We start from the raw sequence: 19838 nt of genomic DNA, 5'->3' as shown, positions 1-19838 counted from the left end.
GTTTGAGGCATGGATATACAACGCCACGTTGTGACAACCAGTGGCACACTCTCAGACATGACCTGTGGGAAGACTCCAGTGGCCATTTGCTGGCTCTGAAGATACAAGGGACGGAGAGCCAAGGAGTGCAGCTGGCCTCTAGCGGAAATGGGGACGGGACCTTGAAGATGCTTTGATCTTAGCAGTGAGACCCACGCTTTACTTCCCACCTGCATATCTGAATGAGGAACGTGTGCTCCCTGAAGCCGCTGGGCGGACAGAAGCGTGCTACAGAAGCAAGAGGAAGTAAAGAACGGCTCACCCTGCTTCAGGTCTCAGCCTGAAAACACAGTAGGGGTGGGAAGGTCACACCCAGGTGACAGAGCCAGGGAGTGTGGAGAGAGACACACAGTCTCGGGAAGCAATGGACGGAGCCAAGTGGCAGTAGACAAACCGGGGCCAGGAGGGAGGTCATATGGGGCCAGTCCATGACAAATCGGGACAGACTTAGGAGGGTGAGACCAGAAAAGACATAGCACAGGCCAGGCATAAATGCTCGACTGTTCTCACTATTGTTTCAAACATAAGCAAAAGGTCCACTCTCACTGGATAAGTAGCCATCCTGGGACGCTGAACTCTAGAATCAATCGCTGGGATTCTCCTCTTTGGGAACAGCCTTTGGAACGGAAGCTGTCCAAGTTCTAATGCAACTAGACAGCCGTGGTGGCCAGCAGCTGAATCCCATACTCCGTGTTCTGACTTACTTATGACTAGTTCTAAAACAACTCAAACTATCCTTAGACTCACTTAATAAATGTATTCTGAAGAATGAGTCACAACCTATGAGTTACAAAGGAAGTCACGTCGCTGGGACCGACCTCAGCAACATTGAAGGAAAGAAATCATGGTCTCCTCGGGTGACTTGCCAAGCAGACGACACCTATTCTCAAATAAGGACTCCAAGACAGTACTCGGACTCAAAAATAAAATAAAATAAAATAAAATAAAATAAAATAAAATAAAATAAAATAAAATAAAATACCACACTCACAGTCTCATGACAACTCAAACTTGGCATAATGGAATTGATGGGTACAAGACAACAAAGACGAACGATTCCCCCGCTCAAGGTCAGGTGCAAAGCCAGCTTGCTGGATGCACAGAAGCTCAGAAACAACACAGACCTAGACACAGTGCCCAAGAGCTGGGAGGCCCTTGCAAGCAAGCGAAGCTCCTTCCTGGGGTCTCAAGGAGAAGCAGCATTTTGATCAGACTGTGTGCATGGAGGGAGGCCCAAACATGCAAGACAGGAAATGGCGAGGCAATCAAAGATGTGCTTACGGGCTTGAGGAGTGGACCTCTGATGGGTGGCCTAAGACCAGGGGATATGTGGTGATATATGGCAGCTATGGATGGCTTCAGGACTGCTTGAACATGGAAGAGATCAAGGCAACATCCCCCGACAACCCCTACTTGAACACTGAAACTGTCGGGTGACTCTGGTAAGAATCCGTCTACTCCACCCCCATTCTACTGCTTCTACAGAAGGAGGCTTCTATAGGCCTCCTTCATGGTTCCCACGTTCTGATGGAGCTCACGGCCATTGACTTCTGTGCGAATAAGAGGAGTTCTGCTGGATTTTAAGCAGACACAGCAGTGCCTCTGGTCTTTATTTCTAAAATGCTTCCAGGAAGAGGTAACAGAACGAGGTTTACGGTTCACGCACGGCGATGTGGGTGAGAAAGGCAAATAAGAGATGTGTGCGTGAATCAAGGCTGACGAACACGTGCATCAGCCCGCATACGAGCCACACCAACTCCTATTTATCTCACGTCAAAAAGACAATCTCCTTTTTATCTCTGATAAAGCCTTTTCCATGCGTGACGGCGAAATCACCTTTTTTTCAATCTGGCCGAAATACAGTATCCCTTTTATACGATGCATACAAGACACTCCAAACGATAAACTCAAAAAAGCCAAGTGAATCCAAATTTTAAAAATTAAAATAAATTCTCCTGAGGTGCTTTGTGAAATCTGGAGTTTTGTCAACAGTTGAGCACCCCGCCCCTTAGTGAGTTCTTGGCCTCCTGAGAAGCAACAAGGTACTAGACATACTGAGGCAGCCAGGCAATGGCTTTGTGACTGAACAGCCACTGTGCCAACAGGAAAGGAGCACCCTGGGGACAGCCCGGTCTGCAGGCCCCTCCTGTTGTTAGTTAGAGTGGTCTGTGTACAGGTTATCACAATGCACAGGAAGCTGAGGGGCCACGTGAAGTGTTCATTGTCCCCTTGCCTTCTGCAGGACAGGGTCTGAGGCAGAAGACCACTTTCTAGCCCTCCACCCGTATTTAAGAATCAGCTTGTCCTCGTTCCTGCCAGTTCTGACTGGGACCGGGGTGAAACTTGGGTTCTTTGCTGTACTGAGCCTCCTGTCCCTCACACATGTCTTATCTGGGCTGTCTCTAAGTTTCTGCAGAAGCATTTGGAAGGCCTCACTGTGGAGGTCTTGTATAACCTCTGTAAATCAGTTCCTAAGTCTTCAAGAGAACGTTGAGGCGGTTACTGCCTCAACCGCTTATGGAGTCAACATCAACCAAGAGACGCGCCTCTGGGCAAGTCTGGAAGAACGCTCCTAGAGAAACAGAGAGAGGACTCCCAAAGAGTGGGCAGTACCTTCCGGCAGGGGCCTGGACATAAGGAGATCTGAGGGACAAGCCGACTGGTGTTAGCCTGTCTACCGTGCCCTCTGTAAGTGCCTTTCAACACCAGAACCCAGCGTCTTGGGCCTCCTTCCTCAGACTGACTGACCAATAACTCTCCTGGGACTCTCTAGGCTTTCAGCTCCAGATGGAGGCTGCTCGTGAATCCAGGCTGGTGGATTGAGCATCAACTGGTCCACAACCTCTCTGGTGTGCTGACAGCCATTGTTGGACTCCACAGACCATAATGCGTGACTCAATCTTACAAATCCCCTATGTCATATATGTTCACTCTATCTGGGCCTGAGCCCCGTGGAATCCACTCATCTGGTTCCATTTTACCCTTCCAGAGAACAGCCCAACAGGTAGATCCTGGAGCAACAGGCTAGCCAGCCTGCGGGAGAGCAGCCCGATAAGTGTAGGAGTGTGGGTGCCTATGTCTAGAGGGACATTCAGGCCCCCAGGCGTCTGTACTGTGACTCTCTTCCCTTGAGATGTCTCCTTTTAGTCGGAGGAGTTATTGACCAGGAAGACAAGATGATGTCAGCAGGCTGTGGAACAGTCTAGAAGTTTTTATCCTCCCTAGCCTGACTCAGTGTGAGCATGACTGTGGGGCTGCCCTGGGTTCATGCTCAACACTAACTGCACACGTCTCAGGTAAGGGCCGTCTCCACCCACGTGTTTGCACTGAGCAGTGCCCACTTGCCCCACACCTACCAGCCTCTTTTAAACGTCTACCATTATCACCATTTCTGCTTTCTGAAGGCTGACACCTTCCTTCTGAATGAGGCCACACAGACATTTGGTGACTTCTCAGAAATATTTTCCATCATTAACAGTATTTGTGTGGGGCAGCCTTCCTACCATCTGCACAGCCTGCTGACTTCAAGCCAAAAAAGTTCCAGGGACTCTTTTGTTCTGAGACGGGGTCTCATGCAGTCCTGGCTAGCCTCTAACTTACTATGTAGCTGAGGATACCCTTGAACTTTTGACCCTTCTGCTTCCGCTCCCTGTGCTAGAGTCACGCACACATGCCACAGGTGCTGGGAACCAAACCCAGGCTTCACCTGGTGTGCTCAGTAAATATTCGAGCGACTGAGCTCTCCCCAGTTCCGAGGTGATTTTTTTCTTCTTCAGTGCATTTATAAGTCAATCAAATATTCCTGGGTAGGTAGTGGATTATGCTTGAGTGTTTACTCATTGTCATTCCAAACTAGGAAATAACGAGAGAGATGAGAAATACAGAGAGAAGTCTGCTGGGATTCATGGCACAGACTAAATGCAAGCAGCATCCAGTCCGAGGGAGTGGGCTCACTCAAGGGCAGACAGGGGACAGAGGACTGAACCAGACTACAGGTAAATAAAGCCAATTTCTGGAGTAGGTGTCCCAGTGTCTCTGTGCTCAGTGCAGGAGGCTCAACACTCACTGGTAATTGGTGATTAAAGTCAGGACTTCACTACCTACCCCTCCCACCTCCCCCCAACCCCCACCCTTCACCCCCCGGGGAACAGGGAGGACTCACCCAGCCCAGAGATATTGATTGCCTTCACAGATTTCTTCATTTTGTAGAGAACCATCCGGTCCACGTCCAAAGCCTAAAATAACAGAGAATATGTGAATTAATAACATGTTTACATACAGACCGTAACTGCAGGCAGCAGCAGTGAGAATCTTCTGGGGTTCCTACTGCAAAGCCCTGGGCTGCTTCTATGGGTTGAGTCTTTGCATAGTTTAGTCTTTCAAAGAGCACAGAACAGCAGTTCAAACCGGTTTACAGAAAACCAACTCCCGTGTCTCAAGCACCTTAAGCATGCAAGCTGCCTCTGCCCACATCACCTGCTGGACACAGCACACTACATCAAGGCAAGTGACGCTGGACAGATGGCTCTACCACATCCAGGCCGTCCCTAAGCCCCGTCTGCCCCTCTCACCTGGAAAGAGCAGTCTCAAGTATACCAAGTGCCTTCCCACAAAGAGTACCCTGATCTGCCCTGACCTGCAGGCTCCAAAGAGCAGGCAGCCAAGTCACAGAACCAGACCTGCCCCACACAAATGCAGCTTGGTGCTTTGCATGTGTGAAGCTATTAGCTGTGTTTAGGAAGCTTGCTCCTAATCCTCTCTCCAAGCCTCAGATTTCTCTTCCAGAATCCAGCTGCAACAACTTTGCAAGGCTGAATGATTAAACAAACATTCACACGGTTAATATTCAGCAAATATTTACAGAGCCACCCTCACAGAGCAGCAGTGAGTGGCACTTACAACATCTACACATAGTAGGTGTCCAATAATGAGTACAGTGACTCGTCAAACTTGGGGATTTATTCTCAGCTAAGCTTCCACCACAGAGACAGCTCAAACTGTCAAGACTCTGCCACAACTCAGTTAAACAGCTCAGTAGATCAAAGGACATCAAGTGGCTGTAACAGAGGACTAAGCACACCGGGGACGTGAGAGTGAGGCCAAGTGAGCAGTAATGGTGGTGACTAAACACCAACGTGACCCGTCATCTAAAAACACGGAATGGGCTTCCAGCATTGGCCTCTGTAAGTCCTCAGTCTGATGCTGCAACGGCTATTTTCTGGGGTGCGAAGGACAGGTGAGATTGAAGTTGACAATTATAAATGGAACAGCGATCAAGGGGCACCAGATGTAGTAAAAGGGGGGAGGGTCTTATTACACTACTATGTGTTTGCCTGAACACATAGGATGTACTCTGAGTGACCCCTTAGGTATGTCAAGATCAAACCCCGGCCCTAGGCAAACACACACAGCTAAATATCCCAGGTTTGGTTTAAAGACAGCCTTGCCATATTATATAGCACAGGCTGGCCTCGCATCAAAATTTCTTATGAGTGACTCAGCTTTCTGTGTATAGGGAATGATTTTAAGTGTGGTATATGTGTCCCAGAGATATTCTCCTGCCTCATCCTCAGTGCTGGGTCATAGGCGCCTGCTACATCAGGCTTTTATATAGGATCATGGTGTGCTGGGGGGCAGGGGTGGGGGTGGGGGGTCCTCACTTGTAGAAATCAGAAAAAGACACTTGATGTCCTCCTCCTTCTTCACTTTCCACCCTATGTCCTTGGGGACAGAACTGTTTCAGACATTTAACTCCCAGGATCTACCTGCCCCCACCTTCTAGCTCTGGGATTATAGCTATGCCTGGCTTTTATGGTGTGGACTCTGGGTTGTTTTAAAACTGAGGGCCTCATGCTTGTATAGCAAACTCTCTACTGAGCCATTCCCCTAACCCCCAAGGGAACTCTTAACGTTCCTGGGTGGTCATCTCTGATCCACTCAGGACAGTGAAATATACAAGGGCATTTTATATCTCAAGGGAAAACAGTAACTAACCCACAAAACGCTGTACTGAACCGTCCCTCACAACAGTCCTCCCCAGTCCTCCCCTCTGTCCAAGCACTGTTTGATCAGGCTGTATCAGAAACACTGGTTCCTGAAGAGCCAACGCCCATGTGTCGGGGAGTAGAGCCTGACATACAGACATGAATCAGTGTGCTGTCACAGCTGGGAGATCCCTTCCCATATGACAGACAGGTCCTTGCTACAAAGTGCAATTGATCTAGTAAACATGCAGTCCACGACTCCTGCTGAAGAATCTGTCTTGGCCAGTCTCTGCAATCGACCAGAAATCAACTGACCTGAATTTAAACAAGAAGGGCCACCCTCTTCCCAACCTCCTCACAGACAGCAGAGGATACCCACAGCAGCCCGGCTGAGCTCTCTGGAAGTCACTCAGCAACACTTGCCAAAAAGCTTTGAGTGCGAGGTGTAAAGGGATAAAACATAGCTTCCCAGCATTCGTAATACCCAACTCAAACAAGCAGTAGACTCTCCCTGTGCTCTGAGCTTTCCTTGCCCACCCATCCATGCCCCTGGACCGTCTTCTTCACTTCTGGTTATCCCCCCAAGCTCCTGTCCAACTGAACTGGTTGACACTCGCCTGACTCACTGTTTTCTTCTACCTCCCAGCACCGTTAATTCCCTGGAATATCCTCCTACCTCTTGACCCCCAGCAACCCAGGCTGGTCCACAGGTCCTCCAGCAAAGCCACCCGATATCCCTCCATGGCAAGGGGTAACCACCCATCTTTGGTTGGCCCACAGTGTCTGTGCTTGTTCAGGGTTTCAGCTCAGACTTCCTGGACACCAGGTACACGCCTGATGCCAAAGCCGCTAGTGGAGTTGCAATGGTGAGCGAACCAAGACAAGGATCCGGCAAAAGATAAACACTTGGTAAGAGCAGAAAGCCAAGACTCGCCTTGTACAGTGACCTGCTTTGCCAACCTCGAACACTACCCCGGCACCAGCGCTGACCGCTTCTGTGCACTACTGAGCACCAGTAACACTTGAACACACTGAGCTCTGTGAAATACTGATAAAACTACATTCACTGCTTGTTACCTTCCCCAGGGACCTTCTCTAAGGCCATGGGCTAGTGCGCGCGCAGCATGTACATCCCACTGCGCACTAGAGAGCTCGCCAAGGAAGCCACGGAGAGAGCCTCCCTGAGAGAGTGCACTGAGTAACTCAGGGTCACCAGAGGCAGGCAGGAAATGAGTGATTCCAGGTCAATGATGGAGGAATTGGCTGCTGCTACACTGGCTTGGGAAGCAATCAGGCTCCATCTGTGTGTTAGACTCCTGGGTTAGCAAGCCGGCCTGCTTCTCTCCAGCAGAGTTCATTGCTCTGCCCACCGACAACCCCAGGTCACACGACACTGTGGAGTGTCGCTCAGCCCTGCTCAGAAGTGGGGGCTGGAGGTGGTGAGCTACTGAGGTACCAGGGGCGGGCACTCTGCAACTAGCTGGAACTCAGATGACGCCCCACACAGGGATGTGGAGAGCACGACTCTCTCCTATCAAGGACAGCACAGAAGCCACACAAAGCTATGCCTCCATCTGAGTTCGGCCCCTATTGTTGAAGGGAAGCCGTTTCCGGCCTCGAGAATGAGTAGATTAAACAAACACTAGTGCTGCTTTCCCCTGCCTGCTCAGCAGAGAGTGAACTGAAGGTGAGTTTGGCACTTGGTGGCAGAGGTAATTACAGTTAAAACCCACACAAGGGAAAAGCGGTTCCCTCCCGTCTAAAAACGCACCTCCATCACGGCGAGTATTTATAGATCGTCAAGAATAAGCCAGTCAGGAGAAAGGAGTATGATTAAGACAAAAAGTCTTGTATCTATGGTCTATAAAAAGCTTTGCCAAAACCTTAAACTGAGAGCAATAACACGGCTTTTGGCCGTCTCCTGAAATCAAAGGTACGGCTCAGACTTTTAATGGTAACTCGCCTCCCACCACCCCTTCTTCCACAACTACTCAAACCGGGAAGGGGAAAGGAGACAACCCTACACCAAGACGTGGGCCAACTACAAGCATACAGAACTGTAAAAGTCAATAAGGACATAAAAGAGGGCTGGCCTGACCGGCAGCTGGTGTCTGGCCAAACTCTATAAACTTGGAGGGACTAGACTCAAGCTGACCTCTAGTTTGTAAAACAAGCTTAACAGATTAAATTTATTGCATAAATAAGACTGTAGGGATGTGTCTCAAATATTTCCAAGGAAAATAAACAACTGTTGGAGTGGTAATTGGAGATGGTGAACGGGGAGAGGGAGCAGAGACTGTGGGGTATGGGTCATGGCAAACCCCCACCCTCACACCCCTGCTCACTGCATTTTCACACCTGGTTGCACCACACAGTAGCCACAAGCTGCAAGGGATTCCATTACAGTGAAAAACATTAACAGTTCGTTTCTGCATACAGCTATCTTCACAGAGAGCTCAGCCACATAGACATCCTGATGGTTCCAGAATGTCCTTAGGCTCTTCCTCCTCTGCCTCTGAAGGTCCCTCTGTGCACTTGAGGGCATGACCCAGGGCCAGAGAAACCACCCGGGCAGCCTTGTTCCATATCTTAGGACCAGCACCCCGATCATACATTACCTTCTAGGCAAGGTAGGTCAGTCCACTCCTCTTGGGTCCCACAACCTTGGCAGGCTAAGTGGAGGGGTGGCCTCCACAGTCTGCCAAAGGAGCTGGTCTTTGTTTGCTCACAACCTAATGGTTTTGACGGGTGGACATGTCAGGTGGATGTGGTGATGGGTAAGGGAAGGCCCACTCTGACTCACTCTGCTGAGGGAAACATCACCCCAGCCCTCAGATCCCACCTTCCTCAATCACAGGCCTTGACTATTAGGTATGTTTTGAATTTCACTATAAATATTTGTGGGAATTTATTTAATTACCATCTGGCCCTTTACAAGAGAAGTTTGCTGCCTCTGACTTGTATGATCCATGCAAAGCATCCCACCTTAGTTAGGGTCTTAGTGCTGTGAACAAACACCATGACCAAAGCAACTCTTAGAAGGACAACATTTAATTGGGACTGGCTTACAGGCTCAGAGGTTCACTCTATTACAGGCAAGGCAAGAGCACGGCAGCATCCAAGCAGGCCTGGTGCAGGAGGAGCTGAGGGTTTGACATCTTCATATGAAGCCTGCTAGGGGAAGACTGACTTCCAGGCAGCTAGAGTGAGGGTCTTAAACCCACCCCGACAGTAACACACCTACTCCAACAAGGCCATACCTCCTAATAGTGCCACTCCCTGGACCAGGCCTATATAAACCATCACACAACCCTTCCATGGCCTCACCCAAGCCTGTCGCACTGGAACATACCAGTCCAGGACCAAGTTGGTCCAGCACTCTGGGATCTCAAATGGAGCCAGCATAAGAGGGAAGGGGCCAACTTCCTTCCCAGAACCCAAAGATAATGTCTGAAGGATAGGAAGCCTATAGACCACAGACATCTCTATTGGAGCTGGCACCACCTATGTCCTCCCCTCTTGGCCCATGCCGCCTTTCCTCACTCAATTTATAAAGGGCCAGCGTGAGAGGGAATGCCAGTTTTGAAAGCTAGCTAATAAACCCAAACACGCCCAAGGGCAGCTCTGCCAGGACAGTCACGCAAACATCGATGGCAGCCAGGTTTCACCACACACTTGACTTTGAGCAAAGTGCGTACGGTGCATAAAGGACCGCGGCAAACATTTGCAGAAAGCCACTGGGGAAGCACAGGACCGCATGGCAGCTGCGAGCTCGCTGTGAGGCAGGGCAATAATGGGCCTACCCTCCTTCTGGGGATTAAGCAAGGCCAGGAGAAGAGCGGGTATCGTTCAAAATTAAGATCAAATTCATGCCCAAGCCCAATGGCAGCTGCGTGAAATGTGTGCACCTCCAGGCAAGCCAGAAGGGGGGCAGGTGGCTATTACCTAATGACAGAAGTCAAACACGAGGATATACATAACACTCTTCAAAGCAGCCCCAGACTGGACAAACCCACGAATGTGTTGGAGGGTTAACCCAGGCAAATCGCCATGGGTTTGTACCAAAGAGAGCTCCAGAGCAATGACAGAACAGCCTTTGTGGACACAGAATACAAGCGATTTTGACAAAAACGCTAAAAACAGAACACACGCAGTATTATGCTGTAAAAACCCCAAATAAAAGGCAAAGCTACCTGTGTCACTGCACCATGGCTGGCAAACCACAAGCTTCCTGAAGGATTTAATCTAATATTCAAGTACACGACATGGCAGCACAGGCCACGAAGGGCAAACCCCGGCTCCACGTTTGCCCTAGTCATGGTTCCTACAAGTAGGGCTCTGTTCCTGCCGCAGCCTGGCCAGTGAGCACACCTTCAGAGGACGGTGCCACCATCACAGGTCACCACCTTACCAACTTACTGTGCACCGGTAGGAAGGCAGGCTGCACCCTGACACAGCTCACCCAGCAGAACTGCCCTCCCCCTGTGTGTACAGTAACACACACAAGAAGCAAACAATAGTGTGTTGCAGGAGATAAGATTATAACTATTTTAAAAAAAAAATCTCATCACAGGAAAGCAGAGAAGAATGAATCAGCTTTATCACAAAACAATCACACACACACACACACACACACACACACACACACACACACACACACACACCCCAAAAACATGCCAGGTTTGGTAACTCAGTCCTGAGTTACCCAGGAGGCTGAGGCAGAGGGACTGCTGCAATTTTTGCACGGGCTAGAGAGTGCGACTGTCTCAACAACAACAACAACAGCAGCAGCTGAAAGGAGGGGAAAAGATGCAACACAGTAACAAATCATTAGCCAGGGTGCATTCGCTATGTTTGAGGTTTAGACGGAGACAAAGGAGAAGATGTCGATAGTCTACACTTTGTCTCCTTTCCTACCATCCTTCCATTGAGCATTTGTTTACCTCTGACCACAACAACACATGGAAGGAACTCATTAAACAACGGAGAAAGCAGCGATACTCGAAGCTGCATATCCCCACATGTAAAAATAAACACGGAGAATCCTTGGTTGGAAGGTACAGGAAGCCATCATGTGGCTCCGGAGGAGAGGTAGAAAATGGTGCCAAGAGACTAAATTTCTGGCACTCTCTGGACGATTTACCAGGGTGTACTTCTGCGTTCGTTTATTTAAGGATAAATACATGATTCATGTGAAAGCAGCTCTGTGGGCTGCAGAGGAGGGTGGGCTAACCCGCCGTGGGTAGAAGCCTCACCCCAGGGCTCTCTGGATGTAGACACAGAGGCCACCGGGGCTGGGGACTTATGAAGTATGAAACCACAGCAGGCCCAGGGCAGCCAGGAAAGACTGACCAACACCAAGAAGTCAGGCGAAAGGTGGGGAAACCCCAGCAGAAGGTACACAACGGGGAGAAGGGAGTGAAGCGTCTCATCTTTACCCTGCCATTCCAGGGCTGAAATCCACTTCCCTCTTTCTCCGAAAGCTGGTTCTGCAAAGACCTTCTCAATAACGCTTTTAGAACTGGAAAAAGAGGAAAAGCCAAAGCTGTCGTCACCCGAGAGATCAACTGTGCAGAAACGGTTAGGCGCTAAGCAGCAGTGTGCCGTGACTGAAGGTGATGGGGCCATGTGGAATGGACGGGTAAAGGGAGGGAACACACCTGTCCCCAGATGTCTCGTACATCCCAGGTAAGAATCGTGGGTCTCTGGGGAGCAGCTTCAGTTTCATCAACTTTCAAGAACAACTACCTAGGAGACTATCCCCTGCAGAGACCGAGGGGGCCACACACAGCTGCTAACGAGACTATGCCACGGTCACTATTTAGAGAAAAGGAAACAGATGCCCATGAACCCAAGCTTTGTCATGCTTCACAGTGATTACCGAAACAGTCAAGAAGCCTACAAGTGCCTAAGGAGACTAGAAAAGGAAAGCACACGCGAGGCAATGCACAGATGCCATGCAGAGACTGCTGGCATAGCCTGCACGGTGTCCTTCCTGGGGAGGAGCCAGCAGGCCACAGGAGACCCTGGAGGGTCCAAGGTCCTGATGTCTATGCCACTGACTTGGTGCCTTTCTGACTGCAAGCAGAGTACAGAGCTGAGGCAGGGGATGAGCCATGGTAGGAGAAGAACCATGCACAGACCAGAGGATATCATCCCAGAATATGCCCAGCCATTACTGAAGGGATGGGGGATGGATAAAGTCAAGAGAGAACGGCACAGCAGGTCGTTTGGCTGTGCTGCTGCAGAGACAGACATAGAGGCTGGGAAGGTGGTGTTGGTTGGTGGCTGAGGACAGCGTCTGTATCTTCCCTGGCCCAGAAGACAATGGTTTCCTAGACCAGACTGATTTCCCGAGGAAACGAGGCTCAAGCAAGCCACATAAATGTCACTTCAGTAACATAAACGGAAGGTGATCTCATACCTGGCCCTTCACTGAGTCTTCCACACTAGGAGGGCTTTGCTTCCTGAGGTGGTGGTGTCTGACTGGGGACACCTTCACAAATAGCACACGGCATGGCTCTAACCACTACTCTGTCACCCTGCCCAGCATGCCAGGTCCCATGGATGCCTTCCTGTTGGCCACAAGCTGTCAGGTTTGTGTTTTATGTGTTCTTTCAGGGAACACCGTGTAACTGTGACCAGAAGATTTAAAGCAGTACACATAAACTAACAGTGGGACAAGGCGGTACCGGGTGTCTTTGGAGAAGAGAATATACCACACAGCACTGAGGGTGTGCTAAAGAGACACTTGTCTCTCCATCTTGACTATCGAAACTACTGAGACAGTGGACCCCCAAGTGTGAATTCTCCAGGAACCTGCAGCCTCTGAAGAGCATTCACTGGCTTCCTAGGCTGAGAATAGCAAGGCCTGGTGTCTGCCGCTTCTCAGAGGGGCACAGGCTAAACCATGCTGATTAAAGTAGCCGTTAGAGACATACCTTTTCCACTAGGACTGCCCTTATCATTGGGATACATCCCTCTCAATCACGGGGACATAGCGGAAGTGGGGGTGCAAAGAGCATCAAGAGGAGGAATTTGGTAAAACACTGCCTTCTGGATATGACGCAGCCATTGTGCCCTGCGCAGTGCAGTTCCATTTGTATGCACAAGATCAAGCCTAACAGATCAGTCACGATTCCATCAGCAGCACTGAGTGGCCTTAGTAGATGATGATGATGATGATGATGATGATGATGATGATGATGATGATGATGATGACGACGACGACGACGACGTGGGAGGGGGTGGGAGTGGGGAAGGGGACGGGAAATGGGGAAACTAGGAGGAAAAAGAAGACACAGTGAAGACGTGAAGGTGGATGTTTCAGAAGGGATGGGGGTGGGAGGGAGGAATGGGAGATGAAAGCAATCGAGATATACCATGTGCACATATGAAACTGTCAAGGAATAAATTAATAACAGATAAATAATAACACACCTTCCTGACCAGCTTGCACTAGCTTCCTGACCATTGCCTTGCCTCTAAGAACCAACAGCAAGGTTTTTCTTTTTTTCCCCTCTCATTCGTTATTTAAGTTTTCAGAACATTTCCTGGCATTTCCTGCAGGATCCCCATAAAGGTTACAAGGGGTGCCCTGAGCCAGCCTGGTAGAAGGGAGGCCCTGTCCTCTTAGCTTTAATATTTAGGGTTAAATGAATAATGTATGAGGAGTACGGTCACCAGGAACCTACAAAACCCTGCTTCCCTAAGTCAGAGACTCTATGTTGGAGTCCTTGGCTATGATATAAGATTCCTAGCAAACTCTTCCGTGTGCAAGGAGATCAGCCAAGTCTGGGCTTCCTCATCAGCTCTCCCTGTACAGTCCTCACAGTGTCAAGGTCAGGGTCAGAAACGATGATGCTCTACCCACACCCCACAACCCACACCCCCCACACCCCACACCCCACAACCCCCGCCCCCCCACACCCGCCACACCCCACACCCCCACAACCCCCACACCCCCACACCCCCACACCCCCACAACCCCCACACCCCACACCCCCACACCCCCCACACCCCCCACACCCCCACAATCCCCACACCCCCACACCCCACAACTCCCACACCCCCCACCCCACAACCCCCTGCCCCCCCACACCCCCACACCCCACAACCCCCACACCACCCTCCCCACAACCCCTGCCCCCCCACACCCCCACACACACACCCACACACACACACACACACACCGTCCTCTAAGCCCTAGCCTCATCAAAGCCTTTCAAGGGAATGACGCAGCTACACCACCACTCAGGTACTCTGTAAGCATCAGGGAAACACACAGAAATATAACTACCGCAGGATGTGTACACTCTAACAAGACAGGGGCTTAACTTCAAGTACCATACAGCAACTGACACTGAGCGCTTGAACTCCATCATATTAGACAATTCCCTAGGTCAGCCTGCAAAATCCTCATTCGTTTTCCCAGCTCAAAGCAGAAGAAAATGGCTCAAATACTTTAAGAGACTCACCCCCAGGCTGTTTATTTGGCTTTGAACGGATCAAAGGCTTTGGAGAGCAATTTGGGGAAGGACAAGGCTAGTTCCCAGAGCTGTATCCCTACACTGTCTCCTAAGAGTGTCCCTGCCAGAGCCAGGAGGCAACAGGCAGCCCCCACCTCACTTCTGCTGCTGTGCCTGTGACCCTTTTTCTGAGACCCCCCCCCATGCCTCCTCCTCTAAACCTTCCCCACCAGCCAGGTAGTGGTCATGCAAGCCTTTGATCCCAGCACTAGGATGGGTCAAGACTTGCCTGTGTTTGAAATACGACGTCTACTACTGGACTTTTCAAGGGAGAGGATTATAGATCACTGCTACCTTTGGTCAATTTCTTGGACTGATTCCTGAGTTCCTGTTTCCCATCCTCAAGGACCTCTTGGCCCTTTTGCCCCATGGTAGAAGAAGCAGGGACGGCCAGAATATGGAGGGTAAAGAAAGCTAAGGAGAACATCACGGCTGGCTGCTGCCTCTCCATCCCCAAGCTGTCTGCCACAGGAATCATTTTTTCAGAGATGCCTTTGAAAGTGCAGAATGATCATGTACCCTCTCCCATTTCTCCCACACTGGGGCTGGTCTGTTCTTCCCCTATGCCTTCTTCTGGGACCCCTGGAGGGGCCTGCCTAGATCTAAATGGAGCAGACGATGAGTCCTCAGGTGCTCGGGTAGCATCAAAGAAACACTGAAATACAACCAGCACAGAGAATGTAGAGTTTAACTAGACAGCTAGGGGCCCAACTCCAAGGACCACACAGTAACTGACAGTGGCTTGTCCTGGCCTCCCTCCGCAGCTTCCACCCCACGTCTGCCATATCCACGCCCTAATCTTGTTGCTCTGTAATCCATGCAGTGCGGTTATTACTGTAAGAGAAAGACGGACTGAGGAAGGACCGGAGATGCACGGAAACCACCAGGGCATCCTCCCTGCTCCAAGCAACTTGTCCTCGTCATCTTTAGACCCAGACTTCCTGCGAGAGCCACCGGCACTTCCATTCCCACATCTCCATATGGCAATTATTTAATCTCCTGATCACACTCACCATATTCCTAAAACAGGACGGCAACATCTGCTTGAAATGGAATTGCTGGAAAGTGATGAAGCGTCCTGATTAAGAGAAAGACCACCCCACCCCATCCCTGAAAACACAGCAAAGCAGCAAGGCTACCTGACAGTGGCTGGTTAGAGAAGGGAGGTGAGCCTGCCTAGGCCCTTCCTTGTTTTATGATTAGGACCCCCTGGGGAAGGGTATAGGTGGACACTGAGGGGCTATTCCTAGATATAAACCGTGGACTCATATTCTGCCCCATTTAGCTCCAAGGCAATTCCAAGTCCCTCCATGGTCCCCACAAGAAGTTATTGGGTAAAGACAGAATGGAACTTTCCAGCAGCTCAAAACAGAGCCTGCTGCACGGCTGGGCCTCAAATGCTTTCTGGTGATGAGTCGGTATTGCTAAAACACTCAAGAGACCATCCTAGTGCAGAAGGGAGCCACACACTGGTGGCATATTTCCAACCTTGGCCTGGTCACAAGCACAGAGGCCTTAAAAGCCAAAGGAAACAAGATGTGGACAGGGTTTAGGGACCCCCAAGAGGTACAGAAGCTCCTGCTATTAAGATTTATTTCCAAGTAGTGGCGACACACGCCTTTAATTCCAGCACTTGGGAAACAGAGGCAGTCGGATCTTTGTGAGTTTGAGGCCAGCCAGCCTGGTCTACAATGTGAATTCCAGGACAGCCAGTGCTACAAAGAGAAGCCCTGTCTTGAAAATAGAACGGAACAGAACAGAACAAAACAAAACAAATAAATAAAAAATATTTACTTCTTACTTATGTATACAGGTGTCTTGCCTGCACGTATGCACCACATGTATGACCCCCTGTAGAGAACGGAAGGGGGAGTCAGATCCCCTGTAAGTGGAGTTAGACTGTTGTGAGCAGCCAAGTGGGTGCTGGGAATCAAACCCTTGACCTCTGCAAGAGCAATGTCTTAGTCAGGGTTTCTATTCCTGCACAAACACCATGACCAAGAAGCAAGTTGGGGAGGAAAGGCTTTATTCAGCTTACATTTCCACATTGCAGTTCATCACCAAAAGAAGTCAGGACTGGAACTCAAGCAGCTCAGGAAGCAGGAGCTGATGCAGAGGCCATGGAGGGATGTTACTTACTGGCTTGCTTCCCCTGCCTTGCTCAGCTTGCTTTCTTATAGAACCCAAGACCACCAGCCCAGGGATGGCATCATCCACAAGGGGCCCTCCCCCCTTGATCACTAGTTGAGAAAATGCCTTACAGCTGGGTCTCATGGAGGCATTTCCTCAAGGGAGGCTCCTTTCTCTGTGATAACTCTGGCTTGTGTCAAGTTGACACACAAACCCAGCCAATACAAGCAACAAGTGTTTAGAATAGCTGAGCCAACTCTCCAGTCACCTGTTCATTTATTTATTTATTTATTTTTTTATTGAAGCTTTTGGCCAAAAGTCACTAAGCCTTCAGATAGTAGCTCCTGCTCCACCCTACCACCAAGGTCACACAGAGGATGATTGGAGGCCATACTCAGAAGAGAAATGTGGCCAGGGCTAGATGAGTAGGAGCCTACCTACTCACGGGAAGGCAGGTAAGTAGGAGCGGGATGAGCAAAGGTAAGGCTGGGCTGCGTCCCTGTCACTGAGAAAGGAACAGGAAGTGCAGCAGAGGGCAGAGGCAGCTCCTGGCTGCCTGTGCTGCAAGGGTCAGCAGCAGGGAAGTTTACTTTCCTCGCTGGAGGATGCAAGTCCCTCCCCAAGGAAGGACTCTGGCCATTAGTTATCCTGACCTTTTGTTTGGGGTGGGGTGGGGTGGGTGCAGAACCTGGAAATGGAAGGGAAAAGGGAAAGTGATAAGCACTGACTGAGCCTTCTACACAAAATGGCACAGCCGGACTCCCTTGTGCCTACAGGAACATCTGCAGAAACTGAGAAAAAGGGCCCAGGGTCCCTGACAGGCTACAGGACACAAAGCCTGCCCTCCTCCTGCAAATTGCAAGCACCAACCCAAAGCCCAGGCCCCATAGACAGTACCCAGGGACAGGCAAACCCCAGCTCACAGAAGCACAATGAACAATGATCTACCAGCTCCAAAGGCCAAATGCACAGAGGCTATGCACGGTGATGCTGCGTCCGCTTTGATTGGCCTGCAGGAGAGCGGGTGGAGAAACAGCACGGAAGAATGGACGATAGACACAGACATGGTTTAAAGTCATTTCTCAAACCAGTGTGCTGTCTATTGTAAAACTAACGTGCAGAACACACTCTGCCTCAGGCAACATGAGAGAGAGCTTTGATGCCTCCAAGACAGACAACTCGGGCTGGCTGGCTGGCTCGGTGAGTAAAGACACCAACAACCAGTCAGAATTCAACACCCAGGCCCCATAGGGTAGACAAAGAGAAGCAACTCCACAGGTTTTCTCTTCACTTCCAGATACACATTGTGATGTACACATGGGGGGAAATACTAAAATTACATTCAAATAGTTGATGGGATGAGTCGTTTATCCTGGGCCGGGGAGACCCTTCAGTTACAACTACAATGAACAAGGGACCAAAACTAAAGTCAACTATAGCAGAAAACACTTTTTAAACTAAAATGTCGGCTGTATTTCCCTGGCTTGGATAGAAAGAATGCCTATGGGAGTACCACTTGCCTGAAAGCCAGAGCCCCGTCACCGACCCTACTGCACAGGTGAGTGGCAGCAACCCTACAGCAAGTGTCTACATGACACTTGCAATACAAAGGGCTTTGACGTGACAGCTGGGGCAGTGGGTAACACAGGCAGGCGGTGTTACTGAGGCTCAGAGGTGAAAACAACATACAGTGGCTGTCTGGATTCTCCTTTCTCGTCCCAATACTGACATATCCACTCAGCCTGTTCTTACACAGTGTTCTTATACAGTGCCATTTCCTTAGTCTATTCACTGTAAACTACTGTTAAAAAGTCCAGGAATCAAGAAAAAAAAAGTGTTTAATGTAGGGGGTTGGGGGACCTTTGAAAGTGCTTCGGTCACTCTATAACGCTCACTGGGCAGACAAGCTGCCCTTATCGTGGCCTGAGGTTACTCTGAAAGAGACCTTGCTTTCAGAAACCTAAGATTTCCTGGGGCCATCGAATCTTCTAACAGAACTGTGGAAGACAAAGGCACATCTTCCAGGGCAGGCCACCGGGTCTCTTCCCTGATGGGCACATGCTTTGGGAATGTGGCAGGAATAGAGTGTACAGTACTGTACTTAGTACCTAACACTGCTGTGACTGACTCTAAGGAGAGAGATGATGACACAGTGGCATCCTGGGAAAGTGACAAGTTGTTAACAGGCAGGCAGGTTTCCTGAATGAAACCAGGGAGGCTGTGCCAACCCTTCCCAGCACATGGCTTCGATCGAAGCGGGAGATGGATAGAGGGATAAGAAGGCCGGTGTTTTCTCGAACCACTTCTTCTCCCTACAATGGACTGAGGCACCCCTGCTAGAATCCAGATTGCTCATATGTATGGCATCCTGTCCTCCAAGATGCCTCGGTGAGAACACAGAGCCGTTGCCACTCATCGGGAACGACAGCACTGATGCCAACGGCCCACACCACGCTTTCGGCAGTCTCTGAATTACATAAGATAGAGATGAGACGGGTTTGCACAAGTAAACAGAAGCAGATGGGCATAGACATTCTTTGTTAAGAAGAAAAAGAAGAAGAAGAAGAAGAAATGTTCTAAAGTGGTACAAAATTGTTTTCAACTTTATCAGCGAGTGGCACGTAGCATGTCCCTGCAAATCCTTATGACAAATGTACTAGACAAGACATACCTTGAAATCCCTGCTGGACAGAGCTATGGGCCATATGTAACAAGTATTACATATAACTATATATATAGTTATAGATATATATTATAGCAATTATTAACTTCTCTGTTTAATGCTGTCTCTGCTATACTACCTGACCTTAGCATGTACATGCATACAAGACACACACCACACACACACACACACACACACACACATACACACACACACACACACACACACACACACACACACTCCACTGTTAACATCTTGGAGATCATCAAGGTGCCAATGTTTTGTCTTCACCATCCTAGGGCCATGCACGAACTTGGTCCTCAATAAACAATGAATTAATTGGGCTGGTGGGATAATTCGTCTTTGCAGGGGGACCCTAGGATGTCTTTACTCCCAAATGTCTATGAAGGGTCAGCATCAACGAATGTGTCATTGGTTAGGATGACTACAGTGGAATGCTGACTGTTCTCCAACTTCATGTCTACACAAGCACCT

At 49.7% G+C, this 19838-nt stretch overlaps 1 protein-coding gene across 7 annotated transcripts in view; it reads right to left on the bottom strand.

Moving 5' to 3' along the window:
- Positions 1-19838, bottom strand: part of Asap2 (ArfGAP with SH3 domain, ankyrin repeat and PH domain 2) — a 163065-nt gene that overhangs the window by 101052 nt on the left and 42175 nt on the right. For all 7 annotated transcript variants that reach the window (XR_010052116.1, NM_001108704.2, XM_039113150.2 and 4 more), the window contains 1 exon segment: positions 4202-4274. Coding sequence is in view for 6 of the 7 variants with exons in the window: in NM_001108704.2 (NP_001102174.2) it covers positions 4202-4274 (73 nt within the window). In the remaining variant the exon portion in view is untranslated.

The sequence above is a fragment of the Rattus norvegicus genome, chromosome 6 (genome assembly GCF_036323735.1).
Source record: "Rattus norvegicus strain BN/NHsdMcwi chromosome 6, GRCr8, whole genome shotgun sequence".
NCBI classification, from domain to species: domain Eukaryota; kingdom Metazoa; phylum Chordata; class Mammalia; order Rodentia; family Muridae; genus Rattus; species Rattus norvegicus.
This window is presented reverse-complemented; position numbering and strand designations above follow the sequence as displayed.